At 41.3% G+C, this 13,080-nt stretch overlaps 1 protein-coding gene across 1 annotated transcript; it reads right to left on the bottom strand.

The window, feature by feature from the left end:
- Positions 1-4,330: 4,330 nt before the first annotated feature.
- CA7 (carbonic anhydrase VII) lies at positions 4,331-12,595 on the bottom strand. The gene is made up of 7 exons (XM_009073487.1): positions 12,556-12,595; positions 10,341-10,538; positions 7,259-7,377; positions 6,018-6,113; positions 5,720-5,782; positions 4,716-4,871; positions 4,331-4,453 (listed from the first exon to the last, which is right to left on the bottom strand). Exons 1-7 carry the CDS (start codon positions 12,593-12,595, stop codon positions 4,331-4,333), a joined length of 795 nt encoding a protein of 264 aa, XP_009071735.1.
- Positions 12,596-13,080: the final 485 nt, after the last annotated feature.

The following is a 13,080-nucleotide window of genomic DNA, read 5'->3' as shown; positions in this document are numbered from 1 at the left end:
AAGCCATTCCAGCTGTGCACTTGGCCTCCCCTGCTGCAGCAGAGGCTGTGCAGTGTGTCTGAGGTTGCAGGGGTTAAGCTGAAGATGCAGTTTAAGTTCCTGTAACTGCAGCGGTGCAAAGGTCTGTCTAGTTGCTGTAATGGGATCTGAACTCCACATACATCATTTTTCCCGGATGTTGCTTACAAACTGGATCAGATTAAACTGAGATACAAGTTCATTAAGGTTCTGTACCACTGTAAAAGTAAGTCTCAGTTTCTTGAGACAGCTTTCAAGAGCAGGAAAAATCTTCTGGCTTGGTATGAAGTGCTCATGTGTACAAAAGTAATTATATTCCCTTCCTCCTTCTCCCCCTTTCACCTTCTTCTCCCCCAGCAGATGAACAGGCTGAGCTGAATCCTGAATTGCTACATTGAATATTCCACTATATTCATAGAAGATGAAATGATGATTTGCATTGCTATGTTGCTGATCACAACCTGGGGTAAGGAGCTGAGTCTTTACTAAATCTCAAATGTAGCGCAAGTAGCAGAATGAACAGCACAGGAGAGGCAGGAACATCCTCTGCCTTACAGCTACGCAGGTTGGGAACAGCTCTGTTAAGTCAGTCAGGTTTCAAAAAGCATGAGACCCCACTCTTACAGGCAGTGCCATTACTAAATGGTCACCTTTGCATGCAGAAGGAATTCAGAGAGGAAAACAGCTAATCTGAGGTATGACATCCCATTTTCTTCAGGCTTATCTCTGGTTTTTCCCCTGAAATGCTCCCTTCTTTATCCTTCTGACCTTTGAAAGGTCTTCTGACCTCCACCAAAAGCTCCATCTGGTGTCGAGGTACCTTGCAAAACCTTTCCCCTGGTACTTGTATTTACATTAATCACACTCATAATGGAATCTATCATTACAAATCACTGCTAGATCATAGCAACTGTGTGACTGAAAGTGCCTAAAAAATCTTTCTGCTTGCAGAGGATGGGGGAAAAGAACCTAAGTTGAACTGTAACTACAGCTATTAAAGTTTAAAAGCTAAAGTTAGGATAGTGTGCAGTTTACCAAGCAGAGGATATCTCTACTCAGCAGTGAAAAGAGAAACAAAAAATTGTAACTGGTTTATCACATTTCTTTTGCAAGACTGATTTTTATCTCAGCAAGGAGACTCAAGGACTGTGTATGTAGAACTAGCACAGGGTTGCACTCATCCATAGCTTTGAAATCAAAGCTAAATTCTCTCATCTGTTGCATTTTGAATGAGTTACAAATTGTTTTAAGCATTGTGGCAAGAAATGTAAACAGAGGGCCACTAGATGGCATTTTAAATCTAGATTTTACAGCTGTGCAAATTCAGTCAGTGTCCTAAATAGGAGACCTCGTGTTCTGTCAGACATGACAGCTGTGATCCTGTGACAAGTTAAGCAAGTCTTGCTGGAGCAATTAGTCAACTCCCATTTTTCCTTCAACACAGTTGGTAAAAGATAAGGATAGCACATGTTGTAGAATTGTTTGATCTCCAAATAAATCAAGTTCACTAAATTAGCATTTATAGCTTTAAAACCACACAAAACGTAACCATCTCTACATTTTTTGTTGGATGACCAGGGTCTCACAAGACAACAAAGAAAAGGCTTCATTTTCCATTTTTGCTTCGCCATGGTAAAAAACATATCATGTTCTTCAATCCAACAACTGAAAACAAACCCTGTAAGTAAAACAAAATTTATTTCTGAAGGAAGGTATAGTTTATTTCCTCCCTGGAACTGAACACCTTGGGGCAATTCAGCACCTGAAACTCTTTACAATAGCTAAGCTTTTACAATAGCCTTGTGAGCTAAACATTATTCTTCGCTTGTTCATGACTAAACCACCCTTAAAGAAGCTTAAGTACTGTGTTCAAGGTCACAGAACAGACACATTCTAGGGATAAATAAACTTTGTTTTATTAGACTGAATGTTTGTAGTTGGGGAGAAACTGGACAAAGCTTTGGGGTACAAGCCCTAGTACCTAGTGTGAGAGACTGAGTGAGCAGAAACATCCTTATATACCTAAAAGGAGAGAAGACACTGAAAATATTGATCAGTGGCCTGCTCTGTGAACATGTGTACAAATATTAATGCAGCAATACTTGGGTAGGTCAATTAAGCTACATGTAGTAAGTAATATTGGCTATGTTTTTATCAGGGAAGTATTTTAAATTTGCCCCTAATATATTTGGAATATCAAATATGTAAGGTTCTTTGAAAAGACTTTTTACATTTTAAAGTGTGTCTCAATATAAATTTTAATTTTAATGGTAACATGAAATTCATGGCAGCAATAATTTAGCTCTGACTGGGCAAAAAGTTATTCAAGATACACAACATGTCAGAATTTAAATCAAAGGATTAAGCTGAAGCAGAAACTATTAATCCCAAAAGATGGGACGAACGGTGATACAGGCTACAACTATTTGTCAGCAATAGTTTCTAGAACTTAAAATAATGCCTAGGAACTTGGGAGGGATAACTCTTATCTATACTTACATCATTCTCCTCTAGCTTAATCAAGGTCTCTGTGGAACTCAGGGTAAACAATCAAACCACTATTTGATCCAAAATAGAGGCATTAGTTGAAAATAGCAAACATTTCTGTTAATGACAGTGCAAGAGAACCAGCACTGTACATAGGGAGAGGTGTCTACTCAGAGTAGAGGATGAAGATAGGCACTTTTGGTTTTAAAGTCTCATTTATTTCATTTGTTAAAGAAATAAAGTTACATGAAATAGATTTTCTGCAATACCAGTTTGCATTACTAGCAAAGTTACATTCATAACAGCTAAACCCATTGCATTTTGTAAGGATTGTCTGTTGCCTTTAGCAGCTGCTATATAAGAATCTCACATCTAAAACAATGCTGAATTAGGCCTCACAACATCCCTGTGAGGTAGGTCAGTGTCACCCTCTTTCTGCATAAGAGGAATCTGTGAAACAGAAAGGTTTAGGTCTGTGTACCAGAAAAACCATAGAAGAGCTGAAAACTAGAATTCTAATCTTTAATTCCTTGTACTGTGCTCCAGATCTAGTGTCTTTCTTCCTTTCTGAAAGAGGGGAACAGGCCACAGTAACTGCTGTTCTTGTCCCCCTGGCTTTCCATTGCATTGTATATCTTCGATTTCTCCATCTAAGCTGATAAAATGTGATAAGCATCAGCAATTTCTATCTGCACTATACAGACAAAATAGGCCATTTGAAGCCCAGAATTAAAGTCACTGAAAACAGACTGTGGGTAGTCACAGATAACATCACAGTATTTAGTACCAGAGACAGGAGTCTGAATTTAGCTGCAGGAGCAGTAAAACTATCACATGGCTTTTCTACAGCAACTTGCTTCTGCAGAGGTAAGAGGACTGAGGACTGATGAAAGCTGTGTGTGCAGGGAGCATCCCTGACAGCCATGGGAAGGGATGACTTGTGCAGCAATGCACACTCAGTGCAGTCAAGATCTACCCATGTTAGGTCCCTAAGTAAACAAAAAAATACTTTCTGTAGGGCAGACAATGAAGGAGGTCATATTGCAGAGCATATCACTTAACTGAGGTAGAATTTGAGCAATTGAGGACAACACACATACACTTGGATCCCTACAGATGTACTCTTCAACAAAAGTGGCCAGGGCAGTACAGTCTTGTATGCTGCATGGGCCAAAAGGACACACATCTGAACCACATTATGCAGTAAGATGATCTGCTTCTAAACACAGCGTTACATCGTTACTCCTAAGTATAAAATAGCATCTTAGAACAGTGAGTTTAAAATATAGATCTAGTTCTCATACCAGTGCCTACTTGAGGCAAGAACTTTCTTCTAGTGCTGCTCATGCACTCTGTGTCAACAGACAGCAAGGATACAGTGAAAGCAATTGTAAAATCTGAGCTCAGCAAATGCTAACAACAGATCAGTAAGGAAAATTTAAGTCCTATTTGTAGTTCTTGAATACTGTCTCCTCATGTATTAAATGAGACAATGAGAAGTTGTGGCCATCAGTACTAGTAGATCACTACATAATTTCCCATTTATATAAATTGGGTTTTAATTTTTAGAGTTTCAGGTCTTGGACAACAGCCTAGTTTTTTCAACTATCCCTTATATTAAACAGTGCTAGTTAAAAAGATCCCACTTCTCAAAAGAATGAGCACTTCAAATGAAATATAAAACCAGAAGACTGTGCCTCTCCAAGCAGGATGTCCATGGAAACAGCTCTCTGGTGTTCCACGAGTGATCCGAAGACCAGAGTTTCTGTTTATAGTATCTCAGATGTGGAAGCTCTTGGATATCTCAGGGCCATTACCAGTTTCTTCAGGCCTCAAAGGAAGCTCGAACAACTCTCCCCTTAAGAGGCTGAGGGGGGCGAAAATTATTGGCCATTTGGATCCTCTGGTCTTCCTCACTGGTGAAGAGGAGCATGCGGAATTTCTCCAGCTGTAAAGTCAGGTCAAATAATTGACTGTTTAAGGGGGCAATCAATATTCATGTCCTTTAAAAACGACCAAAATATTCAGTATATTTTAATCTGTTAATAGAACAGGTTCAAGCAAAGACCCAAGAGAGTAGTGACAGAAAGTAACAGAAGCCTTGATGAATATCCAGCCCTTTAACTTAGCCCCATTGCAAATCAGAACAGTCACTGCCTGCTTACCCAGCATGGAATCCTACAAGAACTGAGAGAGCATCAAGAGTTTACCTGTTTCTCAGAAATTCTGATGGGTTCTTTCAGCACTATCCATGTTACACTCTCACTAAGGGGTGGTGTTGTCAGAGAACCAAGGTATGTCCAATAATCTAGACTCAAAGGCAGGAGACATTTAGGGTTGAAGCTTCTAAATTGAGCCTTTGTTCCCTGGAAAAAAAAATTACTTGAAATTTATCTTTTTACTTTGATGTAAAAGTGTAGGAGTGATGCCTACTGCTGGCTTACTGAACCCTGAGGTCTTGCCCCATTGTCCCTACCAAGATTCAGCGAGTCACAATAGATCTAAAAATGATGCAGGAAGTGTGTTCAGTGTGAGCTATAGGTAATATTATCGTAGAATTCCTTGTCTCATTCCTTACTCTTTTCTATTCTTCCCATCTATTTTTATAGACAATTTAAATTCTATAGGCATTGTCTGCTAGGGTAAATATTGGCTTTAAAAATCAGAAGAAGGTGGATTGATAGAGGAAGGTGGATCAGCCCAAAGACTAGTAGAAATAGGAGTTGCTGCCTAAGGTAGTGATTGCCTTAAGCACCACAGTCTAGGGTAAAATCTTTCAGCCTGTAGGAATATCTGAAAGGTACTTAGTCACTCAGAAAACGCTTTCAGAACAGACTAGCTCAGGACCTCAGTAAGATTGTCCCTCACAGAGCTCTGCAGCAGAAGACAAACAGCTTCCACTTGTTCCAGGCTAGGCTTGATGGAAAAGGATTATTTTGCTTAGTGCGAGAGATGAGCTTAAAGTGTCATGGAGCTTTTGATATTTAGATACTCTGAGAAAGGCAGAATCTCTGGATGACCACTGGGTCAGCACAGCCTTGTGAGGCACTCAAGACTAGGCAAATAAAATGGACTCTGGAAGGGAAGAGGAGATTACAACCAGAGTGATGTTCTAGTCATGGGAGGATATGTGGTGGGTGATTTTCCATTTTTGTCTCAAACATGTATATGAGCTTGATGTTACAGAAACAAATTTAAAGAGCCAAAAACTTACTTTAAATTTTACCATGTACAAAGCATCAGTGAGTCTGTTCATATTGGCATGTTCTTTCCCAATCTAAAATCACAGAATAGACAGGTTAAATACAAATGACTACAACTATGCTTTGAATAGGTGTTTTCTCATCTGAATCTCAACATTCCTACTCAAGTTTAACAGCAATTTGCAATGAGCTACTGCTTCCAATAAGTCATCTGCTTTCCTTAGGCACTTAAATATGTGGTGTGGTCCTCAAACACTTGACAGCATAATGCTTTTCATCATGTAAACATGCTATTTTTGAGATTCTTACCTCCAAGAAAACACCAACTACTGCCAAGCCATCTGGAGCTGCTGCTGCTTCTCTAAATGTTGCATATTTTCTGGCATTCCAGTGAACTAAGTGGAGCTTTAAAGAAAAATTATAAATGAGAATTAAATTAGTGACAGTAGCTACGAACAGAGTTTCTCTCACGTTTAACAGCACTAGGAGTTGTTCATAACAAAATGTAGGTTTTGTGCCGAAGGCATTGCTGGAAACATGAACAAGTTTAGTCTTTTGGACCAGTCCATAAACATGGACAGACACTAAACAAATTTTCTATGTATCAGCCCATATTGTGGTGACATGGCAAGGTTTTGGTAGTGGGAGGGCTGCAGGGGTGGCTTCTGTGAGAGACTGCCAGAAGCTTCCCCCAGCTCATCACCCCACAGGGGACTCATGCTGGAGCAGTTCCCAAAGGGCAGTGTGATTCCTTTCCATGGGCTGCAGGAGAGGTTTGTGGAGGACTCTGTCTCATGGGAGGGACCCCATGCTGAGCGGGGAGGAGTGTGAGGAGTCCTCACCCTGAGGAGAAAGGAGCAGCAGAGACGTGGTGAACTGACCACTGCCCCCCTAGGCCACTTGGGGCAGGAGGCAGAGAAAGTCAGGAGTAAATTTAAGCCCAGGAAGAAATGAGGGGTGGGGGGAAGGTGTTTTAAGATTTAGTTTTTATCTCATTATCCTACTCTGATTTGGTTGGTAATTTTCCCCAGTTGAGCCTGTTTTGTTGTGTCAGTAACTGGTGAGTGATCTCTCCCTGTCCTTACCTCAAGCCACAGCCTTTCTCTCCCCAGTCCACCTGAGGAGGCAGTGACAGAGCAGCTTTGGTGGGCACCTGGCATTCAGCCAGGGCCAACCACCACACAGCTTTAATTTGAAACAGATCAGGCATTACCCTGTGACTTCACTCCCCTGGCACAGGCCTTTGTCCTATGAAGCACTACTATGCTGCAGCACTCACTGGTAGACTCCAGGATGCCACATTACCATAGTATTTTAGTCAGATTGGGCTGGGAAAGGCCTGTGCTTTGCCCTAGCTTTGCAGAGCTTTCAAGAGTCCCTACATGAAGCCAATTCTAAGCTATGGATAGCACCAGCTCATCACAGTCTGGGCTGACCTAACCATGGTGAGTAAGCAATCAGAATCCTGAGGGACATTCAGTCCTTGCTGCAAAGTCACTTGTCAACAGCATTTGCATGAAATAATCCCATCTGTAAAAACACATCATTACCTCACAGGGAAAAGGTTTGCCATCAACTGTATGCTCCGATCCCTGGCTGTGTGTTGTGCCCCAGTGAAAGTGAAACTGCTTTAGCCGGAATGGGTTCTGAAAGGGACCACCACTGATTGCTGGGCAGGAATAAAAAGGGAAAAAAAAAAAAAAAAAAAGAAAGAAAAAAGCTTAAGCATTCCAGGGTTTAGCTTCCTGCTAGTAAAATCTAACCACTGTTGGCACAATAGTGAAAAAACCCATCAGCCTCTTCCAGCTGCCAATATGAAAAAGATGCATCATCCACACATTTAGGAGGGGTGGGTTCATTAGTGGAAAGCACCTAAATTCATGTGAAAATGTAAATGTTATCATTGAGTAGCCACCTGCGCACAATTTTGTAGCTTTCTTGAAAGAGTACATCTGACATACGAAGATGTGGTAGCCACTGTTACAGTTATGCCTTTCCTGTTAAGCACAATAAATACAAGTGGAACAGGTGGAAAGCAATCCTGGGAGAAAGACTGCTGTGGGTGAGAGGCTGGGCATGTCTCCTTCCCTTCAGAAGCAGTGCTTGGTGGCTAGGGAGAGGGAAGGTCATGGGATAAAGCAGGGGGGGGGGGGGGATTCTGTCCCTCTGTTCCACTCAGGTGAGACCTCACTTGCAGCGCTGCCTCCAGCTCTGGGTCCCAGCACAGGAAGGACATGGACCTGTTGGAGTGAGTGCAGAGGTGATTAGAGGGATGGAGCAGCTCTTCTATGAGGAAAGGCTGAGAGAGTTGGGATTGTTCAGCCTGGAGAAGACAAGGCTTCAAGGAAACCTTATACCTAGACAATTCAGCTAAGTATTTCCTTTTTACAGTATCTTCACTTCCAGTGGAGGTTATCTATATTCCATTTCCTTGAAATACCTGATCCCATAAAAGTGGTAATACAATACTTTGTACTTCACACGACACCACTCAAGCTCAAATCACCTTAAAAAGGTAAGGAAATGCTACAGAGACACTTCATACATCATTTAGAAATAACACTTAAGAACAGATGAATGTTCAAGGTGCCACCTCTAGAAGATACTCTAACAGCATCAGTGTAACTTTATATGGCACCAAATCTAATACACCTCATCCAAGAGGCATGAAAAGCTGATCAAAGTCTTACATTACAAAAATTAACGTTACAGTTAGTGTCTGTAAAGCAGGTCTCCCCAGTGTAGTCCATAATGTTTCGTTTTCAAAGTTAAGACTGGGGCTGGCACAGTGCTACCACACGTGCATGGTTCCAGCTGGCCTTCAGGCAGGAAAGCCAAAGCAATTCAGCATTAATTCAGAATACAAGTGTCTCCCAATATGTTTTTCTGAGCTTAGCAAAGGAATGCAACACCTGTCTAAAATATCTTCAGGAATATAGATATGACGGTTACTGTCAAAATTCTGTTGTGTCAGTTATGCAGAGCTGTGAGTCACTAGATCTATTTCAACACAACTAAACCCATGTTTTCCACTCCTAGCAGTCATCTTCCTTGCAAGTGTTATTAAAGTCAGACATATGCTTAGTGTAGAAAGGGCAGAGGCCTTCATTCCTACATGTGCTCCAAGCCTCTATCCCTAAATGCAGTTATATATGATGTTCTTATACTTCTAAAGCCAAAAAAAGTTCACTGCTACAGAGAATTCAGCTTAAAATTGCATGAAAATAGTTAGAAAGCTAATATTCCAAAGATCTTTTACAAACTCTTTGCAGGGTGACATGCTGAATGGATCTACACAGTAAAAATGGAAAATGCACATGCAGTCTTCTTTGCAAATACAGTAAAGATGCTTGAAAACATGACCATCCCCTTGGTCAGTTTCTTGAGTTCATTCCAGAAGAGATGTTTTAGAACCACGAGGCTGGAATTTTAATTTCTAGCCCTTATTTCAAATGGTTAGTAGCACAAAGTCACTTCACAGAAGGAGTAACTTGTTTTGAATATCTAGGTATCCTATTTCACTTGCATCAATCAACACACCCAAAAGCAAGTTAAAATCAGCTAATAGGTTTTTAAATTGTCTTGAGTTCATTCCAGAAGAGATGTTTTAGAACCACGAGGCTGGAATTTTAATTTCTAGCCCTTATTTCAAATGGTTAGTAGCACAAAGTCACTTCACAGAAGGAGTAACTTGTTTTGAATATCTAGGTATCCTATTTCACTTGCATCAATCAACACACCCAAAAGCAAGTTAAAATCAGCTAATAGGTTTTTAAATTGTTCAGAGTGGTTAATGCACTCTTCCATTTATCAGCTACTTTATCTCCATTTGAATACCCTTCCCCTACCCCCAGATGTAAAAGCAAAGTCTGCCAAGGAAGTAGAATTAACAGAAGAAATAATCAATCACTTAAAGCATTTACATCCTCTGCCAAGAGCTGAGACAAGAATAACGTACAGCTGCAGACAGTCCAATATCCACAAGCTGCTACCAACTCAGAATTAGCTGAAGATATTTTAGTTTCTGAAGAAACTGAACTGCTATGAGGCAGGGAGCAAAGAAAACAGTGCAAGGTAACAGTGACTGGTCCACATACAACTTAGTGCAGTGACTGCAATTATGACTACGACGCTGTATGACCCATCCCTGCTAATCCTCTTCTCTTCCCTGAGCATAGAAACTGGGCAGTGAGCCAGAGCTGGCATGTGAGTTAGCATCTTGGATTTGGATGATCAAGAGAGAGGGCAGTAAGGGGTTTACATGCCTACTCTGCATGCTGGATGTGGTCTAGCTGTGCTGGAGGGATGCATGTGTTCCCTGTCCAGCTAACTTCAATCCCCATTGAAGAGAGAAGCACTGTCAACTTCTGATTTTCCTGGTGCAAGAGCTTTTCCTCATGCAGAAATACTATTTTGCTCTGCAATATTGCCTTGCTAGAGAGGCTCAAAGTGAAGACCAGAAACATGAGGCTCAAGGAGACAAAATATAAAGGTCTCCAGTCATATGCCTTGTTCTAAACTGAAACTGTATGCCATACTGTGCTGGTTTTACACTGAACAGCCTGTACTTAATCATTTCCCTGACTAAGTTACCAAATGGTGTTCTGGATTAGTTGGTTGTGTTAGTCTCACCTGTCTTGTCATCAGTATCTTCAAACTCCACCATAACTGAATGGCCAGTATTGGAGATGCTGAGAGATGTGCATGACTCATAGGAGACAATAAGAGGCTTCAGATTAGGGTCATAAACTGCTCTTGCAGAAACGATGTCAATAGGGGACTGGCGGTTCCCTTGGGCAATAGGGTAAGATTTGTGCCACTCTGAAGGTCCTTCAAAAGGAGAGAAAGGAAAGCATCATTATTTTCTTCCTCCTATACACCAAATAATCATTATGGGTTTTCATGAGGCTAGAAATGAAGCTTGTTCAGCAAGTGTGATTTGAATGTTTGGATCTGAGAAGTTCATTTACATTCTAAGCTGGTGATTTTATTAGCACAAACAGGCTGCAACAAGATGGGGATTCAAATACCTTGTACAAAGCAGACTGAGGAAATCATAGCACATCAACAGACTGCTGTACCTTCAGCTACTTGTGCCACTCGTTTTCTGCAGAGCTTGCAGTTACATTGCTAAGGTACCTGAAGGGCTTCCAAGGTGGGTGCAGGTGTAAACACACTTGCATGCATACAACACTCCTCCAAAGAGACAGCACTTAATTCTTCCTGGGAAAGAGAGTGTAAAGGCTCCAGCGATCCAAATTAGATGCAGATGACTCAATCTCTGAGCTACTGACTATGCAGTTATTTTTAAAATCATTTTATGACTGCAGTAAATCTTTGAGGCAGCTTCATTCTTCACTCATGCCCATTATGGTATCTCTCTACCCTGAGTGAAGGGTACAGTGTGATAATTAACATTTTTGGACTTTCTGACCTCAGAATGGGGAGAAAGACACAACTCTGCTGGCAGAGCTGGAACATTCTTATGCTGTGTGAGATAACAAAAGCTTATCCATATCAAAGAATTACTTTTTCTTATGGCTTATTTTCTACTTTGGTATGGTAGTGCAAGAAGCAATTAAATTATTCTACTGCTTCTGTTCATAGAGTATTAACAGTAACAATTTTACTTCAAGATTCTCAAGAAGCACCTTTTTAATTGCAGCATTCTCACGTACTTTCACAAGGGGAAGTTTTTTTTAACCAAGCACAGGTATTCAGCCTCCTTGAGTTTACATAACAAAACAGTGATCTGTTATACTCTTATTCGGCTTTGACATTTTCTGCCAAGAAAAGCTTATAAAATAGTATCTTTTCTCCGCCTGTCTGTAAAGCAGATTTCAGAATTAAATGCTGTCACACAAGCTAAGGCAGTATCATGTGGCTCTTACAAGCTTTATGAGAGTATACATAGCTCTATGACTACTACCTACACGCACAAACACATAACACACACTAACCAGCTTCACTTAGCATTCAAACTTGCTTCTTAGTGTTCAAACTTGCTCTTGGACTCACAGAGACTAAAGTAACTGCTCTTAAGAGTGAGCCTGGCCCCTGAAGGTTATACGAGAGACTCTTGTTGGACACTCAGCAGCTAAAATAATTGCTGCCAAAAGAGAGAAGCACCTAAAAGTGATGCCAAGGAGTGTCTTATTGGACAGCACCAGTCACTCATCCATCCTTCCCTGTGAAGGACACAGGCACTATAAAACACTACTGTGGCAATCTTTCAGCAGCTTCACATATCCTCTCACTCTGTGACACACATCCTTGGAGGTGGGAAGCAAAGGAGGATGACTAAATTAAAAACTGTCAAATCAGAAAGCATAAACTGTTCTGTAAGAGATCTCTGATACTGATCTGTGCAATTTATTGGTGTTCTAGACATATATAGCATATACCTTATTTTATGCACTTCTATGGAAGCCTAGATACCACATTTCAACAGCTGCACAGAATCAGGAGCTCTATTACTGCTCTACTAAACCTTCTTTACTTAAAATAATTGCTTTTGGAGAGACAGCCACAGTTAATCTTTTTCGTAACAGCTTTTTGGAAAGGGACCCATCCAAAATATCTGCAGCCTGGAAAAAAGCTCCACTCAGTACTGCTTCCCTCAGTTTAGGAACACTGATTGCAACAGTGAACGGCAGCAGGCGTAAGCTTTTGGTGCCACTTTCTGGGTAGTATTGATTATCAATAAAGTAATTAATTACCTGCTGTATATACTTGATGCTTGCAGCCATCGAAATGCAGGCAGCTCTGCAGGGCTCAGGCAACAGCTCTAGAAAGAAAACGAGTGGGGGAAGACAGAGAGATGCAGCATGGAAATGCTATAACCTACCGTCATCCTGCCCATATCCCCAACTGTGGTGGCCAGTCATTTTGGGGAGCTGCACCCTGCCTTGCTCCCAGCTCCTTGATCAGGGCACTGCTGCTTACCTGCCTTTATAATGGCTCACCGTGGGATAGGGTCAGCCCCTTAAAGATACAGAGCAGCCAAAGCAATTCCTGCAGGACAGGGAAGGCACTCGTGTTCCTCCTGCTCCCAACCTTCCTGCTCCTGCTTCTGCTCACTCTATTTGCCAAGGCAGCACAGGAGAAGGAAAACATAAAACCTAGGTAACTGAAGCCCCAGGGCTTAGAGAGGAACCAAGACTGTGGATGTGGATGTGGATGAGATTTAGGAAAAATTAGTAGTGTTTTCCCATGCTGCACCCTACGGAAGCAGGAGCCATAACCTGCTCTGAGCATCAGGTGTGCAGATGGCAGCAGGACCTGTCCTTCTCACATCTGTGTTCTGCAGGGACAAACATCACTGCCTCTCTTTTCTGCAACACTCCCTCCAGATGCAAAAAAAGCAAATTAT

This window comes from Acanthisitta chloris, unplaced genomic scaffold, assembly GCF_000695815.1.
Source record: "Acanthisitta chloris isolate BGI_N310 unplaced genomic scaffold, ASM69581v1 scaffold11024, whole genome shotgun sequence".
In the NCBI taxonomy this organism is placed as follows: domain Eukaryota; kingdom Metazoa; phylum Chordata; class Aves; order Passeriformes; family Acanthisittidae; genus Acanthisitta; species Acanthisitta chloris.
Note: the sequence above shows the minus strand (reverse complement) of the source record. Positions and strands in the feature narration are given on the sequence as shown.

Coding starts and splice junctions, on each gene's coding strand:
- CA7 (XM_009073487.1), bottom strand. CDS start 12,595: ATGACTGGCCACCACAGTTGGGGATATGGGCAGGATGACG. Junction 6,114..7,258: donor GCAAACCTTTTCCCTGTGAG/GTAATGATGTGT, acceptor TTTTCTTTAAAG/CTCCACTTAGTTCACTGGAA. Junction 5,783..6,017: donor TAGTTGGTGTTTTCTTGGAG/GTAAGAATCTCA, acceptor CTGTGATTTTAG/ATTGGGAAAGAACATGCCAA.